The sequence below is a fragment of the Chenopodium quinoa genome, unplaced genomic scaffold (assembly GCF_001683475.1).
Source record: "Chenopodium quinoa cultivar QQ74 unplaced genomic scaffold, ASM168347v1, whole genome shotgun sequence".
NCBI classification, from domain to species: Eukaryota; Viridiplantae; Streptophyta; class Magnoliopsida; order Caryophyllales; family Amaranthaceae; genus Chenopodium; species Chenopodium quinoa.
In genome coordinates, this window is record NW_018744517.1 from 2424303 (window position 1) to 2449501 (window position 25199).

Genomic DNA, 25199 nt, shown 5'->3' on the forward strand with positions numbered 1-25199 from the left:
GGGTCCAAAATGTCAGAGCAAGTTCAGGGGTCCGAATGTTCTCTCACAAAGTTTTCAAGTGTGAAAATGACCGAAGTCAACACTCCTTTATATAGGCGAAGTGAGAAGGCGAAGGGTCACTTCCAGAATTCAAAATTTTGGCGGGAGAATCTCTCGGCCTCTCGCCGAGTGACACCTGTAGCAGGCCGTCGCCTGTTACAAGGCGATACCTGTCACAGGTAACACGTGACCAGTCACGTGCCACCTGTGAGGGGCAAATGGTTAGGGGATTTTTCCCCACCAATCACCATCTGACAAGTGGACCAATCAGGTTCCTCCATGTGTCCGTCACATGGGCCAATAGGAGCCTGCCACGTGTCAAGCAATGATCCGTCCACTATGGACCAATTACGATACGACACGTGTCCTTCCCATGACACCTGGGATAACCGGTCACCTAGGCCCAACTCCCGAGGGAAACCCAATCAGCCCAAGGTTAACCTAAACCTAGATTGACACGTTTCCCGAGGTTATAAATACCTCCCTTAATCCTCATTAAGGGAAAACAACACGCTAAAACGCAGATTACACACATTAAACACTCTCACCTAGAGAGACCCAATCACTTTAATTTCCGCATTAATTACTCCTTAATCAAGTACTAACTTGACCGTCGGAGGCGGATCTCCAATCATCCGGAGCATCCGTTTGTTTTGCAGGTACATGCGTCCGGTTCCAGTCTCAGAATTGTAACTCTCCCGCAGGACATCAAAAAACCCCGAAACAATTACCTTAGAGAGGGACTTTTTTGTCGTAGAGTTTAATTCTTTGTTAATATACTATGTATAATTGTTAAATTAATGTTATAGTCCCTTAAATAATTTTATAAAATCCGTACGGGACTTTAACCGGTGAATGAATAATTAAAAAGGAAAAAAAAAAAAAACCTCCTTCTCATAAATACTCTCATACTTTGCTTTTAGCTTTGGTTAGTCAACCAATACCCCAAATTATACCACTTTCCTTCATTGAAATTTCTCTCAAACCTTCTCTTCAAATATCTTTTGCTACCATTTCAAGATTCATATTATCAGAGAAATTTGCTTAATTGATCAAATCAATCAATTTTTGTTATCAAACCCCGTTTTCCCAATTTACGCAGTTTCCTCCCGCTCTAAATCTTGTTCTCTTTTTTCTGGGTTTTCTTTGTTGAATTTTACGGATCAAACCCCATTAATTAATCATGTTTACGAGGATTTTCGGCAAACCCAAGGAGGGTACAACGAGTGCTGTTGCTACTTTGGATAAATTGAGTGAGGTTTGTTCTTATGATTTTTTATTTTTGTTTTATTTTTTAATTTTGTTTATGCAGATTTTTTTAATTTTAATTTCGATCTCTTGCAATTGATAAATCTTTGCTGTGTTTTTCTTCTGTTGATTGATGAGATGGGTGTTTGATTTTGGTATTTTACCGCTGACATGTATGATACTTTTTATTGGATTTATATCAAGTGTCTTAAGATTAATGCTATTTTACTGAGGATGTGAATGAGTTAACAAGTTTTCTGTATGCAGAAAATGTTTGTTGTAATCGGTTGTCGTGTTTGTATTGATTTGATGCGTTGAGTTGGTTGTCCTGAGATAGTGTACTTCTGTGAGTTGTATTGTAAGTGGAGTTAATTCATTTTTTGGATTAACAAGGCGTGGGGCCGTTAGAGGAACGTAAACTGTTTGGATGGGATTTTCTGTTTTGAGCAACAATTATGAGTTTATAACCAATTTGATGTTAAGTTTCTGTGAATAGTTTTGTTAATGAGGTAGCTAATCCTGTAATTTCAACACCCAATCAAATTAATTACAGAGTTAAGGTGGATTTAAGGTAATAACTCCTAATAAGTTGTTTGCTTTGCAATGTCTTAGGGAAAAAGGAACAAGAGATGTTATTTGCTTATCTGTGTCCAACTGTCAAATAATTAGGTTTTTAACTCGAAAGTCTGGAAATGAAAAATAGTTATGTACCTTTGTCACCATGAAACGAATTTCCACCACTTTCAAGTCCATGCCAACCCTTTCTATACACTAGGAATCGATTATTGCATGAACCACAAATCAGAAGAGGGTGGAGGGGGTGTTTTAGGTCTTGGTGAGAATTTTTCTGGCATAAACTGCATATGGTGGAAATGTAGAGACAAGCATTAGTTGGTGGCAATTGTGTTTGACAATGAAAGAGGAAGTTTACATGTGATGATTTTGCACCTCAATCTGATTTATGGATAATTAGTAGGCAGGAGTTGATAGTTAAAAGAAACTTTTTGGTGCGGGATCATATATTTGTTTGATATCTAAATCTAAATCTTACAGAAGCAAACAATGTTTCCCTTGTTCCACGGAAGGCTATTTATTGGGCTTGATTTGTACTGAAGTGTGAAGGGAAACTTTTTTTTTTTTTTAGCTTAAATGAACAACCAAGCACTTGCATTTCCTGTCATTCTTACTTTCAATTTACTTGTTGCCTTCAAAGTAACCTCATTAACAATCAATAGCCCAATGCATTTTCTTAGGCAATGATTATTCTCAATGCACCTAAGCCACATCATTAGCTTATATTAGCCTTTTTAAATAGTTGTTTTAGAGCCAAATGCCACCATATACCAGGTCATACACTAGAATGAACTAAAGGGATCCATGGATGCTACTGCATCACATAAGTTGCTAATTTTGGATATTGAAATGCTCCAGAGATATAAACTTTTTAAATGATATATATCCATACCTTTACTAATCTAAAATTTCTTTACCCTGTACTGAAGTCTTAGTAATATACTGACATGGCCTGCTATGCATGTACTACTTTCAATTATATTTAACAAATTATTCTAAAATAACTTGACAATTATACAAATAGCTTTTTCTCAAGATAGTCATGCAGTGATGAAGTTAATGAGCGTCTCAATTAAGTCAAATCTGGAACTTTAAGAAAATGATTCAATTGTCAGCCATAACCCATCCAAATTGTTGTCTTGGTGATTCCCAATGGTATAATTAGACTTCTAATGCTAGCAGATAAACATTAGTTTCCTTCAAAGCATTTCACCTTTTGAGTACCTAGGTGTGGTTATTCAGAAACAACTTCATGCCATCTTAATGTATCACTGTCTTGCCATTTTGGGTTTACTTGCTCTGTATGATGAGCTGTGCTAGCAGTTGCTATTGTATCTATCAAAGTCTGGAAAACTTGATTGTGTAGGAAATTTGAGCTCAGTGTTTGGCATTTGATGTAATATGCCATCCTTAACTTGTTCATTCAGGTTCACTGCTACAATGGCTAGGATATCACAATCAAGCATTATGAAATACACATGTTATTATTACCAATTATTCAAGTGTTATTCTTATGTTGAGCATTGTCATGAACAGTCTTCATTCACTGTTTCACAAAACGTTAAATAGGAAAAAAAATATAGAAAAGGGGTTAAAGTGGATTAATTTTTTGGTTGAAGATCTCACTTTATAGCTAAGACATGGGTTGGAGGGAAAGTTTGTGATTTACAACCTCACAAACCACATTTTACTTAAATCTAACTCTTTCACTTTTCAGTGGATCGAGTTTGTAAACATGTTATGCATGTTTTATTCCATTTTTTTTTAAAGTTAAAAAAAAAAAAAAAAAAAACCCAAAAAACCTCCCCTGATGGTTATATTTGACCACTGTTGGAAAAGGCGAGCCTAGGACGCAAGGGGTCATTCGCTTTTTGTGGTGATGAGGCGCACACTGATTTTTTTTCCTATTGTTTATATATGCGCCTCACTTGAACGAGGTGCACCGAGGCGCACCTTAGGCGCAAAGAACTCTGAAACGCCTTGGTGCGCCTTGAGCCTTTTTATACATTGTATTTGACGCTCTCCTTGAGCTCTCCCTTCATTTGTGGAGCAATTAAAGACAAGATATCAAAGAAAATTTTTGAATCTAATATGCCTGATAATTATGTGAATAGGAAGGTTTAATTTGTTAATCCATGTAATTTTATTCACAGTTGATTCCAAAATCATTTTTCTATGGTTTCAGATATATATTTCTGAAATTAGGTATAGAATATTGAGGCCTTTGATTCTAATGAACGATTGAGTATAATTAATGTCGAGTTAGCCCAAAATCAGGTGTATATGTACCCAAAAAACATTTGGTCTATAGGAAGGAAAGAGGTCTAGCTATGCAACAACTCAGCACCTTGGGCAACGTTGTGTCTGGTTATTGAGCTACTTATTGAAGCTCCTTTAATGGGGTTTCCCTTTGGGTAGTTCATTTTTGCCAAATTTTCTCTTCTAATTACATGAACGGTAGGTTAGAGAGATTTAAATAAGATGATGCTCAGGCTATGGAAAGAAATAATCGAAATGAGAGACAAGGAGGTATTATATACATGCAGGAGAAGGAGAAGGAGAAGGAGAAGAGAGAGGAAAGAAGAGAGTGTGTTACTAACCAGAAATGACTGTGAGAGGTAGGGTTGTGCAATTAGGAATTCATTTCAAGTAATCATTACATTTGGGTCACACTTTTTCCTACTTTAATTCGTACCAAAACTTAGTAACTGGTTTTTTAGTTAATCGATTAATTCTGTTTGTGATTGGATAATTTGTTTAGTTTACTTTGCTTTTAACTTAGACACAACAATTGGAAAATATTATTAGCGCGTGAAAAAAAAAAAAATTAAAAAAAAAATTAAAAAAAAAAAAAAAAAAAAAAAAAAAAAAAAACAGCAGTCAGTTAGCCAAGTATGTATAAGGGCCTATCACCTACATAAACTTACAACAAGCTTTAAAATGAATGTGTGGATAAAGTAAATGATTGAGGGGAAAGTGACCAAATATAATTATAGGTTTATAGTTTGGAAGACTCTCAAACGAACTGGTAAGGGTCAAATTCTGCGCTGGGGTGGGGGGGAGGGGGTTTGGGGGGAGGTGGGGGGTGGGCGATTGATGTTCAACTTATTGTGGAAAATGTTTTGAATTTTGGCTAGTATTAAATCATTCTTTGAGAGAGTGCTTGAAGTCATGACTGAAAAAGGTAAAAGAACCTATTCAAAATCCTTTCACCGCTAGTTTACAACTGATTTAAATGCACCTTAATCACCTATCTATATTTGGTCGGTTTGGGTGCTTGATTTTTTGCGAAGCTCAAAACAAATCTGCACTAAAATTTTGGTAAAAAAAGTTGCAAACAGAAGCTGTAATTTTGGTTAGGTTACCGTTACCCTAATATTAGGTTTGGGGTTTTTTTTTTTTTTTTTTTTTTTTTTGGAATTATGTAAAGGGTATAAAACTTCAATAGAATGTGGGTTTTCAGGGCTGTAATCAGCAAAGTGGCCTATATAAAAGACAAATTTTCCTGGACTTATTGAACAAATAAAAAACCATGTCTCTTTCATGTTGAGTTATATTTTGGGTATGGAATTATTGTATTATTTACTTATTTAGGTAGAAAAATTTCAAGCTATCCCTATTTGTATGATGTCATTTCACGTTTTGTTAGCATGTGTGGACAGTGTGGTTGGCTTTATCAGTATTTGTTGGAGATCTATGTGTTATGTTGTGATATCTTCGTCTATTGTGTTAAGTTGCAAGATCTTCTTTTGATCGTGTGAAGGGCTTTGAGATTTTTGAGGATTAACTGATTAAGGCAGCAATGTTCCTTCTTCCTTTTCTAAAAGAATCATGTTGTTTCAAAACCATCTTGTGTGAGTTGTGTATTTGAGTGAACAAGGTAAAGTAAAGGCCAAAAGGTTGTATAACCAATGGTAGCCTCAATGAAACACATTAATATGTATAAGGTTTATCATCAATATGACCATCTAGGTAAGATGGAAATAATTTTCGAGTGGTACAATTTGTATATTTAGTAAAGACATCTAGCACTAAGTTCTAGGCTGTCTTGGAGGGAGTGTTTACAGGCCTGGAGGCTGGAGATGATTTTAAAGATCTGATCAGTTAAACATAAATTTATAGAACTTTTCGCCCTCTCCTAATGACAATAATTTACCACTGACAATTGGAGTTTGGAGGTAGGATCAAATTCTGTTCACTGTCTTGGAAAGTTTATATTCTGTTAAAGCTGATGCTGTATAGCAGAGCTGAGTGCTACATTACTAGATTTATCAAAAATGACATAATAAGTCTGGTACTGGATGTCATTTTTTCTTCACACCTCTTGCAATTTGAGCCATGCTGTATTCTTTAGTCTCCATTTATGTATCTATGTCAGGTTTTTGGAAGATGTGACCACCTTGCAAATCATGCTCAGTGTTTCATAAACTTGAGACTTCTGCCCCCAGTTCCCATGCATATCATTTACACCCACTTTTTGCTTCACCCTTAAAAAGCAATGTTTAAAATTATCCCCATATCTCATATTATCAACCTTAAACCTTTGTTTTCTTGTCAGTAGAAAGAAGTTGATGAGATTTTTTTAAGCAGATTCTTTACTCAAGGCGATAATGGGGTGATGAATTTTAGTACAAGTTCTATTTTATTTGACTAATACTATAAGTGGGAATCCTATTTTTCTTCAGACACGACTGCTAGACCCATTTGATGTGAATTTCTTTTATCAGTTGGACATCCTTGTTTAGTATGACATGGAGCCTTGTACTCTCAGCATTGCTTACCTGATGTATTGAAAGTACCAATACTATTCCAAGGCAAATTACAGAGAGGCAAATAAGCTACATATTCATGACTTTATTTCCCGTTGTTACCCTTTATCCTTGTAAGCTGTCTGCCCTGAAATATATATGTATTTTAACGATACGTTGGCACAAGAGAATGTCATTATTATTTGGCAATTGTTATTAATTTATTATATTGGTCATTTAAAATTTTACTACAGGGAGTAATTTACTACTTATCTACATTATTGGTATTCCTAAACAAAATATGTTCTTGTTTCATTGTACTTATAGGGTTTATACAATTTTGTGTGATGTGCAGACACTTGAAATGTTGGAGAAAAAGGAGCAGGTGCTTTTGAAAAAGGCTGCTGCTGAGGTAGAAAAGGCTAAGGAATTCACTAGAGCAAAGAATAAACGCGGTATTTTTAAGATTTTGGTGCTATCTTGCGTGACATTGCATAATCTATATTGATCATATACTATACTTCCATGAATTGTTGCCATACTCTTCCAACTTACATAATTTATTTGTATATTTCATTTTAGACATGTGTCAAACGGAAGGGGCATTTGGTTCTCACAGGGTAAAAGGAATGGAATCAAGAAAGGGATGGAGGGTGAAAGGAAAGTGATTACCTTTGATGTATCATGTAATGTGCTGTTTGGGTGATATTTAGTTACTTTCAAACCTTTCTCTTCTCATCCGTGCTCCACCAATTACTCTCATACTTATGAAGCATTGCTGACCCTTTCCTACCATCGCAACCGTTACCCCCCTTTCCGCAGCCACTACCACGACCCTCTTCCTGCCATCACAACCTCTTCTTGCCGCTGCGCCCCATGTAACCACTAACCACCTTCCTCTCTCTTATTTATTATTTCATCTCTTCCATAAAGGGCTAATTTAAAAGATTTTAAGGTCAAATTCGAACATGAAAACTTCAGGTCTAGAATTATCATGGTCGAATTTCACCATACAAGACCATATTTAATAATATAAAAAGGTAATTTTCCATTTTTATTCTTTAATTTTTTAAAATTAATTTTAGGGTTGTTAGTTTTTGGGAGGATGTAGATGGAGTTTGAAGGTAGTGGATTTTTTTGGTGGTAGTGAGGTGGTTTAGGTGGTTGGAGTTTGGTTTCAAGGTGGCTACGTGGTGGATTCGGGTGGGATAGGATGGATTACGGTGGTGGGATTATCAGTGGGGGTGGTTTAGGGGTTGGGTTCGTGGTATGATTGATGGTTAAATTGGACGAACAAACAACGAAAAAGGGAAGCAGGGTAGTTGACTGGGATTTTTTTTATTTTTTATTATTATTATTATTATTATTATTATTATTGTTATTTATTTAAATTTTTTTTTAAATTTATGCTGTATCAATTTACTAGCCTATTCTGCAATGCTTGTAGTGCTGTTGAAATCCAGGAGTTGGGCAGGGTTTCCCTCCAACATCTTAATGTTTGAGCTTGCATTAAGAATGTCATTATATACATATTTTTTTAGAATGTTACTGGCCATACTGCTATGTCTTGGTGATTTTGGATTTCTAGAACATATCCTTTTCATTATCTTTCAATTCCTTTTTTTAAACCTTATGTTATTGTTTTCCTTGAAATATACTATGTGCTGATCTAATTACTATTTTTATGTGAAGCTGCTATAACATGTCTGAAGAGGAAGAGGCTATATGAACAACAAGTAGAACAGCTTGGAAATATGCAGCTACGAATTCATGATCAGGTTGCTCAATTGACATCAGTGCATGTGACATAGTTCAGTAGTGTCTTTGCCTTTTTTTTTTTTAATGAATAAATCTGTGATGTAGCTGTTTAACAGTAGTGTACTTTCATTTGTGCATTGCATTGAGACGTCTTGGGTTTATCACTTTCCTGTTCTTCCCTTGTTTGGTTGCGTCTGGTTTTATATTATTTTAATGGGAAATATATATTTATCGCTTCTTTGTTTTCTTCTTGTCGCTTCTATTGGCTTGCAGATGATATTGCTTGAAGGGGCAAAAGCAACAACAGAGACTGTTGATGCATTAAGGTCTGGTGCCTCAGCTATGAAGGCCATGCAAAAGGCAACGTAAGTATTCCCTTAAATTTGCTGTCGAGTTAACGTGGGTCTACTTTTAAATGTGGATTGGATGAGTTTCTATGAGCTAAAACCCTGCTTTATACCCAAGATATTATGGTCTAGCTACTCATATTTTCGACCCCAAGAAGAATTATTATAAATTATCAGCACTTGGGTAAAGTATGTTGCAGATTGTTCATTCAAGCTTTTTGAGACGAGCTTATCTAGACTAGTTAAATTTGATACTGTTTTCGTACTTTGAAAGTATAAATTGTCGTATAAAGGCACAGATAACACACCAACTCTATTGAACCTTTTTTTTTTTTGTTTTTTTTGGCCATCTTAGTTCTTTTATTATTTATTCATTTTACTGTTGTGTACTTCCTCTGTTTTTTAATTGCAACATTTGGAATTCACGCTTGCCAATTCACATTTTATAACTTAAATATCTTAGGTTGTGTTGTAGTAAAAATTAAAAATAGTTGATATTGTGAAACTGCATCTCGGGACAAATCTAACAAGATCCCACATGACTATATATTTTCCAAGGCTTTAATCACAAAACACGATCAAGGGAGTGTGTGAATAGTGTAAAATTACGAACATTGCGATCAAGCGATGGAAGTATTACTGTTTGCTCTTTTGAGGACTTGTTTCAGGATTTGGCACACTTGGACAATGTCTGTGGCCTGGAAAAGTTTAGTGTTATAGAGAGTATTATACTTTTTAACTCTATATACAATGTACATACATTTTAAATAGATTTGAAAGTTAATGAATGATTGAAAGGAGAGAGCATGATATGTGTTTGAACTTAGGTGATTGAAAGAATTCTACCCTAATATTTTTGAGATTTTTTTTCCCAGAAACATTGATAATGTGGATCAAACTATGGATGAGATTAATGAGCAGACAGAGAACTTAAAACAAATACAGGAAGCTCTCTCTGCTCCAATTGGTGCTGCAGCTGATTTTGATGAGGTACAATCTTCATCTTATCTTCTCGTTTTAATGACAACTTTTAATAGCATTGTCTTGACATCAAATTGTTTTGCCTTTACCCCATCCCCCATTCTTAAGGATGAATTAGAAGCTGAGCTTGAAGAGCTAGAAGGTGCTGAATTGGAGGAGCAACTTCTACAGCCCGCTACAACTGCTCCTGCTGCACCGGTGTATGTTTCAGATGGAAAACAACCTGTACGCCCTACACCTCAGAAGAAAACTGCTGAAGAGGAAGAGCTCGAGGCATTGCAAGCAGAGATGGCACTTTAAACAGGTTAGCGTCCCTCCCTTGTATCAATAGATTTGCTGGGTGGATGTGAGGGTGTGAATTTAAATTATTCTTACCTTGTGCAAAACTATGTTGAAAGTCCTTAAGCTCCCTTTTGTTAGTCCCTTTTTCTATGAGCTGCATATCTTATCCAAATCTTTCCGGAAAAATTCTGAGCATACTCATCAACCAGAATTACATGTTTTATTATGGAGTACGAAGATTGAAGTATAAACAATTTAACCATCAAAGAAGTGACAAACTCTGAGGCTAAGGTCCTTAGTTTGTGTCTTGATTTAAGACCACTTATTGTTTTTTAGTTATTACAAATTATCTTTCAGCTGTTAACTTGTTTTATTTGAGTTTTTGCTTTTATATTGTAAGTTATAGCCATTTTTTGTTCACCTATCCAGTGTCTTTGTTTTTAATCTTTAAGTGTCAGTTGCTACAATCTTTGTGCCATGGATAAGTTATTTGTTCTTTATTAACTGATTAGTTGATAGTGTTTATATAATTTCAGTTATTACTATGTGTCTCTATCCCTATGATAGTGCAATATGAATTGGTAGTGCATGAGGTAGCTTGTAGAGATGGTAGAGTTGTACTTTAAAAATAAAAAGGTCCTAAATACTTTTGGACGTTTGTGCCACTCGAGCTGGTAATCGAAGATGAGAAGCTAAATTATATTTTGAAATTATCAATCCTCAGCTATTCCCTGATGGCTTTAGATTGGACCATATAATGTGAATATTGATCATTTTTAACGGTGCAACTCTCAATTAATTTGGGCTCACGATCACACCTCGCTGCTATTTTATTATTTTTGTCGTGCACATAAACGTAATACTTCCTCCGTTTTTTTTAGTTGCATCACTTTGCAGATTGCGGACTCCTAGGCAATTTTTGGAGATGAGAGAGATAGAGAGTATAAAAAAATTGGACCCAAGTGTTGGAGATAGATAGAGAGAGTTTATTAACTAAAAGGAAAGTGATGGAACTAATTTGAAACTTCCGTTTTAGGAAAGTGATATAACTAAAAAGAAACGGAGGAAGTATTATAAACTCCTCTTTTTACTGTGATTGTTCTTAATTTTCTTCCTCTTGTAGCACTCTTAGTTTCTCAGTCATGTTTGGATCTAATTCTATTAGCTTCTGTTACTTGCTAGTATGTAAAAAGTTGAAGTTCATCTGCAGAAAGCTTTGACATTTTTGGTACTTCATTATAATACTAGTGAGCAAAAATCCCTGGAGAACATTTTCTAGGGTAGAACAAGGCACAAAAAAATTAATCACGTGTGTGTTTGGCCAGTGCACTTTCAACTTTATGCAAATATCCTTTTATTTCATTCAAGGTTTTGGACTATAAAAGAGCTATTGATTGATTATTACTCTTTAGTTTCCATTACAAATCTGATTACATCTTCACTGTCCTTTTTATCAGTGTGGTAAAGTGAGCTTTTGACTGAACAAAGACACAATCCATGCCTAAAACCTGAAATCAGAACCACCCGTGATCTATTAGTAAAGTAGCTTTATATTAATTCTGCCAAATAATATCCAATTAACTAAGGGCAAGGGATTTGAAGGCTCCCACCTCTAAGAGAAAGATGACATAATGTCTGGATTAGCGGCAAAAATGAATGTTATTTGCTTTAAGTGGCGTTATCACTAATTTTATTGGGTTTTTATCTGACAGATCAACATTACATTTGTACAACTACAACCTATCAAAACTCACAATTTCAATACATTTTTTCAACGACCTATCTAATTCACAGTTTCAACTCACAACTACAACACAATCAATGTCAACAATAATTCAACAACTAATCAACTTCTTCATTAACAATTCAACAAGAGGCATCTATGAAAATGGTAGTAAGGTTGAGAGTGTAGGAAAAATTATACTGTGGGTGTTTTATTCACAAATGAACTTTTCTAGCTTCCTTGATACTTGCTTGTTGCTCATACTTCACCTAATTTGCTTGAAAATCAATGTTCAAAGAACACCCCCCCCCCCTATTCAATTTTGAAATTAGGGTTTCTGAGACAATCGAGATTTTTGAGATGCATTTTTAATTGATGAAAGGAAATTGTTGCTAATTACTCTATATGGGAGTAAATATGTGCTATGTGGGAGGATTTTTGAGAATGGACTTGTGAACTTGGTGGTTGTTGTGGTTGTGCTAGGTTGCGGACTTAGGTTGTGATTAGTTGCATAATCTTTGTGGTGTTTGTATGGCAGTCTGTTGAAATTGAAACTGATTAATCACGTCTACAAGGAATTAACCAAGAAATACCTCTTCCTCCAACCTTAGGACCCCCGCTCCTCCATCTACTATTAACCCCCCACAGCTGGACACCTTAGGTATTTCTTTAAATAACTCTGAATTCATGGCTAATTACCAAAGAATAAGTAGAAGGAGAATTAAGCCAACCCAGTTTTATAATCATGGGGTAGCTGAAGCCTTGGGGGTATAGAACGGTGTGAGATATCTATTCCTATAAACCGAAATGCCCAATTGGCTTGAGCTTCATGCCTTAACCTACAAAAGGCTCACCCTTAAATTTCTCTCCTTTTTGTATGTCCATCGTGATAACGAAAACTCACCTCGATACATGACTTTCCAACTCATAAACACCCCCCCCCCAACACACACACACAAATTGTCAATAAAGCCAAGGCTTAGAGACGGAAAGATAGGTCTTGATTGAGAGTGGTTTCGTTCTATGACCATAGTAAGAAATTGTGCTGTTGTCAAATGGTGCTATTGCCAGGGACTTTCCTTGGCTAAAATGCTGAAGTGTTTAATTTAAATTTCAAATCTGCAGCAACAGAATTATTACTATTACCTTAACAAACTAATGAAGTATAGAAAATTTCAGAAAGGTTTAGCATCAGTAAAAAAAAATTTGCTCAAAATTAACAAGAAGGTCGAGATTGCATTTTCATTAGCATAGAATCTTTTTATATTTTTATCAATTTTTCCTTGCATAAGGATGAAGATAACTTTGTTATATTACCTCAAGGCAAATGGATGTTATGGTCTGTTATCAATGAGCTTTGCTGATTTATTCAAGTTGAGGAGAGAACTATAGAGGGATTACATCTATGAAAGTGATTGTTGAATTTAGTAAGTGAGACATTTTGGTCTCATGAAAAAGGCTGCAAACCATAACCAGAGAACAATGTTTATGTGTTGATCTCAACCTGTGGTACTATGATAGTAGTTTGTCGTGGGTGGCTAGTGCCTAGTGGCTAGCGGCAGGAGGAGGATAGTGTAGATTCCGGAGGATGTTAGATCAATCACATGAGACTGACTAAGATGTTGCCCAATATAATCGTTCAATTTTTATTAGTGAGCAGATGCAGCTGTGAAGGTTCCTTCTGGTGAAATTTTTTTATATACACCCGGGTGCATAGTGCACTGTGCACTTCATTTGATTGATTAAATAAAAATCAATCATCAAGATGAGAACAAAATACTCATGGGTTCACCGTGCACCCGGGTGTATATAACAATCTCTCTTCGGGAAAGAGAAAAGTAAACCAATGAAGAAAAGAGTTGCTGATTAGGTTTTCGTTTCATGCATTCTATAGGTTACTAGAAAAATTTGCAAATTGAGCTACCCCTTTTGTATTGCTTACCTTGTTTTGTGGATTTAACAGTAAAATTATAAAATACAATCCCACTCCCTTTGAATCAGCTCCCTTTGTTCTTTCTTCTTGATGGTGAAGAAGAATAATTCCTTTAGGACAATCACAAAAAGGTAAAACTAATTCAGACAAGATATGGGAATATGTTGAGTTGTTTTTCTAAATATCATGTGGGTTTAGATTATTGTTGTATGAGTTTTCTAGTACTACTACTATATGTGTACTGTAAGCTGTATGGTAGCATTGTGTTAATTCCGATAACACTGTTCTTGTTCTTCGTCCGAATTGTCCCTAAATTAGAGCGTGTTTCACCTGTTCTTGAATATCATCTTGTAAAAGCCCCCCCCCCCCTCCACCCACCCCTTCCCCACACACACACCTCAAAAAAAAAAAAAATTAAATAAATAAAAAAAATAAAAAAAATTGTATTAGTAGGAGATATATTTGCTTGAAACACAGGTTTATTTGTTGTTACTTAAGTTTACAATATCCTTGCTTAAGTTGAATCCAATATTGACCTAGTGATTTAAATGCAGAATGTCATTGCTAGAAGGCAGGAGGGTGGTGGCCTAAACGTCAATGTAGCTGTATAATAAGCTTATTATTGCTGTGTGTGGCAACTTTGCAGGCACGTACACATTACCCAATCTTTGATCTTTTGGTAGTAAATTGTGCTGTGTAGGTTGCGTGATGTTAATAGACCGTGTTTCCTCTTGGGAAAACGTCATCTTGATTGTACCCTATTCTCAATGTAAATTTCAGATTTTCTTACATTATAATTTCTGACTGTGATTCTGTAAGACTCTAACTGAGCAACACTCCACAGATGTAAAATGGATAACACAAGTCTTCAGACTTCGCCTAGCATTTACTACCCTTTTAATATTTTGCTGCTTCTCTGCTCTTACCAATATACCATTACTTGAAGATTTAGAGTAATTTTTGTAGACCTAGAGGTCATATTCTTGAAACAGAGTACTCCTTCCGTTTAAATCTAAAATTCACGCAAATAGTATATTTCGAAAATTTGACACTAAAATAATCTAAACTAAGCGTACTTTGCTCATAATATTCTAAATGATTATCTATAGTTAAGATCCTGAAAAATATAGTTTCGGTAATATAGTTTCACAATTAGGAAGCCAATGTAAATATATGCTTTGCTAACAATGCATTATAATCTTTAGTTAAGATCCTGAAAATTATAGTTTTGGTAATTCGGTATCAAATATGATTCAACCGAGAGACTAAGGATGAAATTAAATTATTTCAAATCAATATTTTTAAGAATAATCAAGTTGACAAGTTCATAGGATCAATATCTACTTAATTAATTAGGCCAGAACCTAATAAAAAAAACAATTCAAACAACCTTTTTTGTGAATGGGTATTGGAAATTCAAAGCATCTAATTTGTTAGTTATCATTTAAAAGTACGATGAAACCAGAGAATTTTTTTCACTAATTTGGTGGGCACTGACCATTAAAGTACCACCAAAGTGGTTGTGGACTTGTAGGCGGGTAATATAATAGATTAACAGTAGGCGGGTAAGAGTGATGATGAGGGAGGGGGCTTGAAGAGGGAAGCTATGATACTCTTAGTAGATGAGATTATTCAATATAGTTTTTTCCGTTTTCAATTACTTACCACACATTATTTTGACAAGCACTTTAAGAAAGACAGCAACATAGGTAAACGGAGAAATGATTTTAATAGTATGGTTATCAAATATCAAACAATCAAAATAATGTATGACTATCTATGACATCATGTTGATGTTAGGACATGTCATCAAATTTCGATAGTCTAAGGCTGACATAGCCAACACGTACAGACCTTGTTTGGTTGCACTTTAATAATGGGGGAAATACAAATTCATAGAAAATGTGTTTAAAATTAGTTGTTTGGTTAGTAAAAATGTAGGAAGTGGAAATTCCTTAAGAATTTGGAATTCCTACAAAACATGGGAATTAATTTCCCACACCCTACCTTGAGCACTCAAACTTCCCACATGTATTTTGGGTGAAAATATATTATTGTCCTTAAAAGTTTGAAAAAGTAGTTCAAGTTATAATTATACATGGACATTACGTAAGTTAACCAAACAAAACATAGGAAACTAATTCATGGGAAATATGATTTCCTATGTGTCAACCAAACACAATTTTATTATTTCCTAGGCAATAAAATTTCCCATGTATTGTAACTTTCTATAGGATTTAATTCCCATATGCAACCAAACGAGGCCAAAGTCAATTAATTATGCCTCGATTATGATGATGGTGAATTGCTGTTTTGCGTTTATCGTGCCCTAAATTCATTTATTATGCTACATTCATCCTCATATTATTGCTAATGATTATATTAATCAAATAGACCACATGAACTTTTATAACTCAATAACGGATAAAAACAAGGGTGCATCTGAGTACTGGCAGAGTGGACAATCGCACAGTGCTCCTAAGTAAATATTTAAAAGGGTCCCAAAATTTAATATTTCAATATATGAAGGATTTTTTTTTTTTTTTTTTTTTTTTTTTTTTTTTTTTTTTTTTTACAACTATATAAAGAGAAAATTTATTGATCAATGATGTAATCTTCAATTTTATCATAGAATTGATAGTTTGGGGCTTGTTTGGCACCGTTTTTTGTTTTCAGTTTTTGTTGAAAACAAAAAACCAAAAACAGGAAACAAGAAAAAGGTGTTTGTCAGATTTCAAAGTTTATCATGATTTTAATAAGTTTGAATAATTTTCTATTCATTATATGATATATATCATATGATTTTGAAAAACAAAAAACCAAAAAACAGAAAACCATAGCAATGTCAAACGAATCCTTAGTAAAGTGTTTTGTTCATAAAACTCATATGTATATCTTCAAAACAATGATTTAGGGTCCTGTTTACAAAGTTGCACCGAACTATTATCATTATTAGCATTTGTAGCCAGGCCTCTGAATAAAAAGATTTATGATTTTTAATGAATCTACACCATCTACATTCTCTCAGTAGAGGTAGTTTAGGGCTAATATGCTACTGTACAATCCTTCATATTTGTACGTTCACTCCAAATATAATCTTTAGCTTTCTTGGTCAATATGGAGGAATCCCCATGCATGGGTTTGATCAAGTGGCAGAATCATGATTATAGGTTCCTTCCTTGGTTTATTTTTATAACATTTGTTATGACTTTTCCTAATATTTATTGGCGATTTTCTTTTAATTTTATCCTTTTCGTAGGTATTACTTATCATTTTCTTTCTTATCTTGTATGTTAAAAAATTAATGGTTAAACATAAGGACATGACTAGAAAATAAATTAAACTTTATAGTCTGTAAAGGAGGGTCAAGACGCTATAGGACATAATTATATATGTAATGCATGATTATATATACGTATGCAATGCATGCAATGTATGTGTGCATATGTATATTGCTTAACTTATTTATTTGTAATTAATCAATTATCAAGCAAGTGATTGTAAATGAGTTTTTGATTTTTAATTTCTCTTGTTATTAATGACACCCTCTTTTTAGCATTAGCAATGTTGGTTTTTAATTTAATGTAGGACTTTGTTTTTCACTTTAGCAGTTTAGCTAGGCTAATCTAGCATGTGTAATCAAACACACAGCCTTGGGAGGTAGCATTGAAATGCAATTAACCTAAAATTTATTATGCATTAATGCATGCTTAATTGTATCATTCACTCACCCAAGACAACATACTACTCGTACTTATATAAAAGAACATGAAATATTTCATCACCTAAAACTAATCCAATGTTAATTTACTTCCAAGAATTAAGTACATAATAAAATATCACCTTCATTCCATTGAATTTTTTCTACATTTATTTAGAGTGTTCAATAAAGTTCTTCCTACTTAAACTTTATAATTTTTTTAAAGATCATAACTTGACCTACTTTTTGGGACCACCGTTTTTATTATTACATTCTATCTCTCTCCTCAAACTAATCACATGTATCAACTTACAGTAATTAAATAGAAAGAACTTAATAAAACGGAGGGAATAAGCAAACCAAATTACGACTAATATTATAGAACTAAGAAGGGTAGCAAAAGCGTGCATGTCATGGCAGTGGTCATTTATAGTAAGACGTTAAGCAAATAAACTTCCTTTTTAAGAGATCAGATCGATGATCAAATGATAATTTATATCCAAGTGAGTGCTCTCAGATCATATCATATGATGTGTTAAAAGTATCACTCCATTATCATGCTTTTTTACTCTTTTAGACAATGACCCATCGTTCATCGCAAAAATTTAAAGTAAAATATAATTCCCATCATTCTCAAAATATTTCTTAGACATTATGTATAAATAAATTACTCTGTAATAAAATAATAATATTACAATACCTCTGTTTCAATTTATTTGCAACGATGTCACATTCATCAACATGTATGTAAAATTTATTTATAAATGGTAAATGAAGATTGAGGATAAAGTTACATGTGATGAGGAGAGAAATACAAAGAAATGACAAGTAAAATAGAAAAGAAAATATTTTATGCAAATAATTTGTAATATTCATTTATGTTAAATATTGCAAATAAATTCGAACTGATTTTTCATTTATTTTGACTGAGTCATAGCAATTCAATAGCAACACTAACTTTCTCTCTATAGTATGCATGCCGATGATTAGGTGCATCGAAAAGAAAATAAAGCAAAGAAAGCAACATATATACACAAACTTTTAAATAAAACGGATGTTCAGTAAATTACTGAACATCCGTTATAAAGTGACAATAAAATGTGCAAAAGTTACACTAAAACGCACAAAAGTTACCGTGACATATATAAGAGTTATTTATGCTTTATTGATAAATTTGACAAAAGTGACACTAAATTTGACAAAAGTGACACTAAATCTAGCAAAAGTGTACCCGATATACAGTAAGTTACTGAAAACTGGGTGTATACAAAAGTTTTCCACATAATATTGGCCTTGGATCCCACAAAAGATCATCGCACCCAAATCATATATAGATCCTTTTACAGATTCTCATCAACTTTATGTATGCATATCTATTTTATTTTATTTTTCTATAAACTTTTTTCTTTTATTAATTAAGATGTTCTATACAAACACATTAATTTTTTTTTTTTTGAATATAATATACGCATCAAATTTTTAATTAAGTTAAAGTTATACTCTTGATTTAAGATTTGATGATAATGTATGTATGTATCCTAGGAATTAGATTACGTTTGTTTTGTCCCAAATATTTACCTCAAAATTCAAAAAATTGGGGTGTGCTTATAGATGAGCATATTTTGCATGATTACAAATTTTTTTTTTTTTGTTTCAAAATTAAAGTGGTCCTCTAGACAACTACTGTTGTGTTAGAAATTTGTACAATGTACAACTTTAAAAATCACTACTACCTTAAACTCCTTTAATTTTTTGGACGTGTTTGTTAATTGATAATAATTAATTAGTTTATATATATATATATATATATATATATATATATATATATATATATATATATATATATATATATATATATATATATATATATATACTTACTTAAGGAAGGGAATAACAGATTACATAAACCTTGTTGATGTTATTGAAATATTTCATTGAAGAATTGCATGCATATGATAAATGGAATTATGGATATGATATTGTTCAATTAATATGACATTTTAATAGAAATATAAGATAAATAATACTTTTATATGGATCGGAGTATTAAACTTATGTAAACGATGTCAGTATATAATTAATCAAGTACTCGCGTATATTTTTTAATGATTTGACTTTTGTTTGACAGTTTTTTTACGAGTATTTACTTCCATTTATACTTTCATATATACCTTGCACATAATGCAATCATAATTATTTTTTATTTATGTCACCATGTGTATGGTACAATAAGTTGCATGGTATAGTGAAATTATAAAATCCTCATCTGACTTATACTCTGAAATGATCGGCGTTACTTAATTCAAAATGGAGATTCATACAAACCAATAAAAATTGTTAGCACAGTAGCACTAGCTTCGTAGAAATATATCTCTTGTTTTTATATAAAATTTTGCCCAACACTACAAAGCAATAACATGATTTGGATACATATTAATGAAATTAGTGTTACAAAAGTTTTGATCTCTTTATTTAAAAATGTACAAAATCAAAGACTAGTAAAGTTTATATTACTTATATATAACACTCTAATTCCCGAATGACTCATACATTTTCAATTTATTATATTGCTAATAAATTGTATATAAGTTGGGATAGTGTCAATTATTTGGACATGCATGATTAACAATGTCTTTATTTATTTTTATATTTTATTTTATTTATTTTTGACACAGCATGATTAACAATGTCAGATAAGTGTAAGATTCCAAACATAAATGTATCTTCTGTATGTAAAAAGAATTTCAACAAGATAATTGCTTCCCATTATAAACTCTTTACAAAGGAATATTTGAAGTTCAATCATGACTATTGGAACAACCTGCACAGACTCTTAAATTCAGGAATAATACGGATTTGTTTTTTTTTTTCTTTTTTTTTTGGGCAGCTGAATGATAGGTTTCTTTTTATTAAATGCTACGGAGTAGAGTACCTATTAATCATTTAAGAGGTGACCAAGACTTCCTTAAAATAAATAAATAAATAAATAAATATATATATATATATATATATATATATATATATATATATATATATATATATATATATATATATAAAATAGTAATAACTTAAAACTACTTCGTATATTACTAGTTTTTTCCTTTAAAAAAAAAAAAAAACCTATAGTACTAGTTTCAAATACTCCTTTTGATGATTTTAAAATGAAGTAAAAAAAAGGGGTCACTTTTGGGGGAAGATAAGGGAAATCCCTCACACCTCAAAGTTACAAAGTGGATATATAACGATGTCACTACTTCGTTAGCTGGTCTCAACAAATCTCGATTGATTCTTAAGATAAAATTTAGCAAGGTACATAACGACTTTATACCGTACATGCAATGTACCTCTCTTAAGGTAGCCAGTGGGTGTCATTTTCTTTTAGATATCAAGCTTCAAACCGAACACTTGGTTGTATGTAATTAGAGTTGGTGATTCGATCCGAGTCAATAAGTTAAGGTCGGATTACATTACAAATTGAGTTGAAAACAATCGAAGCTAGAGTAAAGTTTTATATACTTGTACTCCATAATTACTAAATACAGGCTCAATATGGATTTATTAGGTTTGGTACAAATCAAATTCAAAAAAATATCTCAATAATTTCAAGTCAGGTTTGAATTAAGCGATTTAGTCAAGACAGAGATTATTAGCTCTTATATTTAATCAGTGTAAGAGGAAGGAAGTGCAAATGATCAACTATAGTAGAAACTATTAGCTCATATACCGCTTTATAAAAAAAAAAAAAAAGGCTCATATACCCCTTGTTTAATTACATAAAGTGACATACATCTATCATTACAAAATCAAAGAAAAAAAATAAATATAAAAACTATATTCCAAATACCCCATATATCTAAAGATGAGGGGAAGTAATCATTAAAACAGAAAAACAGATTGGTTACTTGAGAACACCCAATTTAAAGATGATTTAGGAAAGTTTGATATTATTCCTAATCATCTCATCTTGCTTTATTTATTTATTTACTTACTTACAATTAATTTATTTTAAATTTTCAATTTTTTTGGGTAGGTAACTTGGACTAGAAAGCAAAAAGATTCACAAAAAGAGAGATAAAGAGGTAGTGCTAAGTTGCAAGATCCAAGAAAGAAAGAAGAGGGCCACATTGGAAAAAGGAACAAAATTACACATAAGCTTTGTTTCAATAGAAAGACCAAATTATGCAAAAAGAATAATAAAGGGTTTTTGTGACCCCATTTTAACAACAAAAGAGTAGCCGTTTCCTTTCCTTATTTTTCCTTTTCTTTTCTTTTCTTTTCTTTTCTTTTTTTTTTTTTTTTTTAAACTAAAGACTGTAAAAGTTTTTAAGCTGTGGAAACTTTGTCTCCAGTGCTCCTATTCTCTTTTCAAACTTGTTTGCAATTTTCATTTTTTTTAATTTTTATTATTTTAATTTTTATTATTGTTATTTTATTTTACATTTTCTGTCAATTATTATGTGAAAAAAGATTGAGGCTGGTATGGAAGCTTGTCTTGTGTTGTGGGACAGTTTTTGTAATAGTAACGATCAAAGTGTAAAGATGCATTTCCTTTCAAAAGGATGCTTTGCCTTTTATTTTATTGCATTTTTAACTTAAATTTGATTATTTGGTGTGAGCTATCTTGAACCACAAATTTTACAAGAAATAACAAATTGGTCGTTTTGACTTGGAGAGATTTATATTGACTTAATTTAGGTAGCATTTGGATGATTAGTTATTTTGATTTGAGTTTGGGTCATAATATATATGTCAATTATAGTAGGGTTTATTATATTTGTTAATACCTAGCATATGCTTGTATTAATTTCAATCACAGAGGAGTTTGAGGATAGTTGCCAATTGGATCTAGTTATTCTTCTAAGTCTAAAACTTTTCATTAGTTTAGAAGGTGGACGTGAGAACATGAGTATACCATGCTCATATATATACACTTTATATATGGCAATAGAACATGATTCTTAGAGAAGGTGAATGTGAGAACATGATGGGGACTCAAAGAAAAGAAGTTAGGGTTGCGTTTGTAGTAGGTCATATACTGATATACATACACGTTATGGCAATAGATTAGATTTTGATTTTTCTGAAAACATGAATCATACGATAGTGCAGGGATTAAATGAGTGTTAATTGTATAACATGCTCTACTCTTAAAAAAAAAAAAGAATATGTAACACACCCCATTCGTGTGAGCTGTAACTTACATAATAAATATATTTTTTTTTTACAGTTTATAATAGATAAATTGAGATTGATTATTAATGACAACATATAATTACAGATTTATACTTGCCCTTGCCCAATAAATAATTTTTAGACCCGTCAAAGGATTTGGCCCCGCAAATCATTCATGTGTCATTTAATAACAAGTGTACAATAAATATTATTAATACCTCATCTAAAAATAAAGGGGAAAGGGATAGAGAGAAGACCCTAATACTGCCATACGAATTAGGGCACCAAGTAAAAATATAATTATCGAGCCTTACGCATATATATATGAATGATGTGATGATGAACATAAAGTTGTTTAATTAATTAAATATTATACTATTAACAACCAAAAAACGTCGTCTTATAATGATTATATCCTTAATGGGGATCGATGCTCGAGGACATTGCTTCCTCATGAGACACTAGTTCCTTCCATCATTACATAATTTTTAATCTTTTCTATAAAAATAATGCTATAAAAATAGCAAAGATTACGACGGCTAGAAAATTTTAGGGAAAGAATGTTTAGTCTTTGCTTATTTGTCCACATTCTCACTAGTCATTAGTGGGAGAATTATCAAGAGCATTAAGTTTAAATAGTCAAAAGTTAATTTTTTTTTTTGTTATTTAACTATAGTGAAGATCAACAACACGTTTATAAGGTTAATCTTCAAAAAAGTTGGATCGAAATAAAGTGAAAAAAGCAAAGTTATGGACTCTTTTCAAACTCTCATAAGTACTCCTTTGGTTGATAATATAATTAAATTATAAAAGCACCTATATAAGTTGTTATATTTGGAGGTTTTAGAAATAGGCATGGGTAACCAATTAAGGAGGAGGAAATTGTGTTTAGGGTAAAAATACCCCACCACGTAGTCTAATCCTATTGTGATACATGGCCCAATAAATGGATGACACATGTCCCAATAGGAAAATGACACGCGACAACATAGGGACACCTGAAAGAAGAGAAAAAGCAATCATTACATCAAGAAGCCCAGGCCAATTTCCGAGAGATATGCCATAATGGCTCCCCAAAGGACACGTGTACTCAGCTCATTGCGAAGCCAATCAGTGCCCATCATTCTAGATCACTAAACCCTGGAAGGACACACATTCCCACCCCTATAAATAATACCCTAATCATTTATGATGGGAGGGGTGGATTGAGACATTGCATTCAAGGCATTATTTATTGTTGATTGCTTTAACTTCTCTCTACTTTCTCTCTCTAAAACGCTCCGTTTACTGGTTACTAACTCAATCGTCGGAGGCGAATATTTCAGTTACGGAATATTCATTGTTTTGCAGGTGTCTTAGCCGGACGAGTAGCATCATGATCTACATCCTGAGGAAATCACAAAAAACCAAAAAACAAATTGTTCTTGATCATAAGTTCAAATATTGGTTGATAGTACTTATGTCGTAAAAAAGATGCAACATTTTTGACTTTATATCAAAATATTGTATCTATTGTGAAGCGACTCCACTAGTATAGTTTAACCCCGACTTTTTCACCATATACCACTGAGTTTTAACTTAATTTACCATATACCATCAAAAACTTTCAAATTCACTGTATACCACTGAGTTCCTGTACAATACCACAAAATGCCTTTTTTGATAATTTCCATTAGTCTGCCATTTGGGGAATTTTACTATTATGACCTTATGTACTCCAACTGGCGCCATTGATAGGTTTGACTCTCCCAAAGCTGACTCTCCCAAAAAAACCACTTCGAAAAAATTGACCCCCTTTCCCTCCTTTATTGAAGCCACTCTCTGTTCTTCTCCATTACACTTTAACTCTAAAAATCTTTCAAAAAGCTTCAAACTTTTGAATATCTAAGGTAGATTGCAACCAGGAAAGTAAATTGGGGCTTAAGATTGAACATAGAAGCAGCTTGGAAGTTTTGCGAGAGAGAAAGGTGTACGTGACTAAATTTTGCACCAAGTTTGCACCTAGGGTATATTAAGCTTACGCAAGGTAATCGTAAGTTGTAGTTGGTTAATGATGGGGCTATGCTGAAAATGTGGGAGTGGAATGAAGGGAAGGATGAAATTGAAGTGTTCATATAGGAGACAGAAACACCATCTTTTGTGTTTCAGTCTACTGAAGCTAGTTGGGCAAAAAGGTTAAAGGACCAGGCTGAAATGATTAGGATGAGGGAGGAAGAGAATAGGAGAGAGGCAGAGCACGCAGAAGCCGAGGAGCAGCTTAAGGCCCAGCAGCAATTTACTGTGGTTGTTGAGGTCCCAGTTGTGATTGCAGAGGATGTTGGGGTTGAATATGTTAGGGTATTTAACACCCCTGTTGTTGATGAGGTATTTCCGGGGCAATCACAACCTCAACCCTCACAAAAAGAATCACCTCAACCCACACAGCATTCAACACCACCAACGAAAACTCCAAGAAGGAAACAACTGACTCCCAAAAAGAAAAAAACATAACCAACACATCCCACTGCACCCAGCCAGCCTACACAGCCCACTCAACCAAGACAGCCTACACCACCACCACCAAATGCTAACCAGGATCCTTCTCCACCACCAACACCAACACATCATGCTTCTCCAAACAACCCACACATGCATAGATCACCACCTCAACACAATCACCCTACACCACCAACATCACCTGCACCCAGGCAACCAA

The 25199-nt window shown here is 33.3% G+C and overlaps 1 protein-coding gene across 1 annotated transcript; it reads left to right on the forward strand.

Moving 5' to 3' along the window:
• The first annotated feature begins 897 nt into the window (after nt 1-897).
• LOC110698375 (vacuolar protein sorting-associated protein 32 homolog 2-like) lies at nt 898-14545 on the forward strand. The gene is made up of 7 exons (XM_021875795.1): nt 898-1297; nt 6964-7063; nt 8301-8386; nt 8640-8731; nt 9589-9703; nt 9803-9998; nt 14187-14545. The coding sequence occupies exons 1-6, from the start codon at nt 1223-1225 to the stop codon at nt 9992-9994; spliced, it is 660 nt and encodes a 219-aa protein (XP_021731487.1). The 5' UTR covers nt 898-1222; the 3' UTR covers nt 9995-9998; nt 14187-14545.
• The last annotated feature ends 10654 nt before the right edge of the window (nt 14546-25199 follow it).

Coding starts and splice junctions, on each gene's coding strand:
- LOC110698375 (XM_021875795.1), top strand. CDS start 1,223: ATGTTTACGAGGATTTTCGGCAAACCCAAGGAGGGTACAACGAGTGCT. Junction 7,064..8,300: donor TAGAGCAAAGAATAAACGCG/GTATTTTTAAGA, acceptor TTTTATGTGAAG/CTGCTATAACATGTCTGAAG. Junction 8,387..8,639: donor AGCTACGAATTCATGATCAG/GTTGCTCAATTG, acceptor ATTGGCTTGCAG/ATGATATTGCTTGAAGGGGC.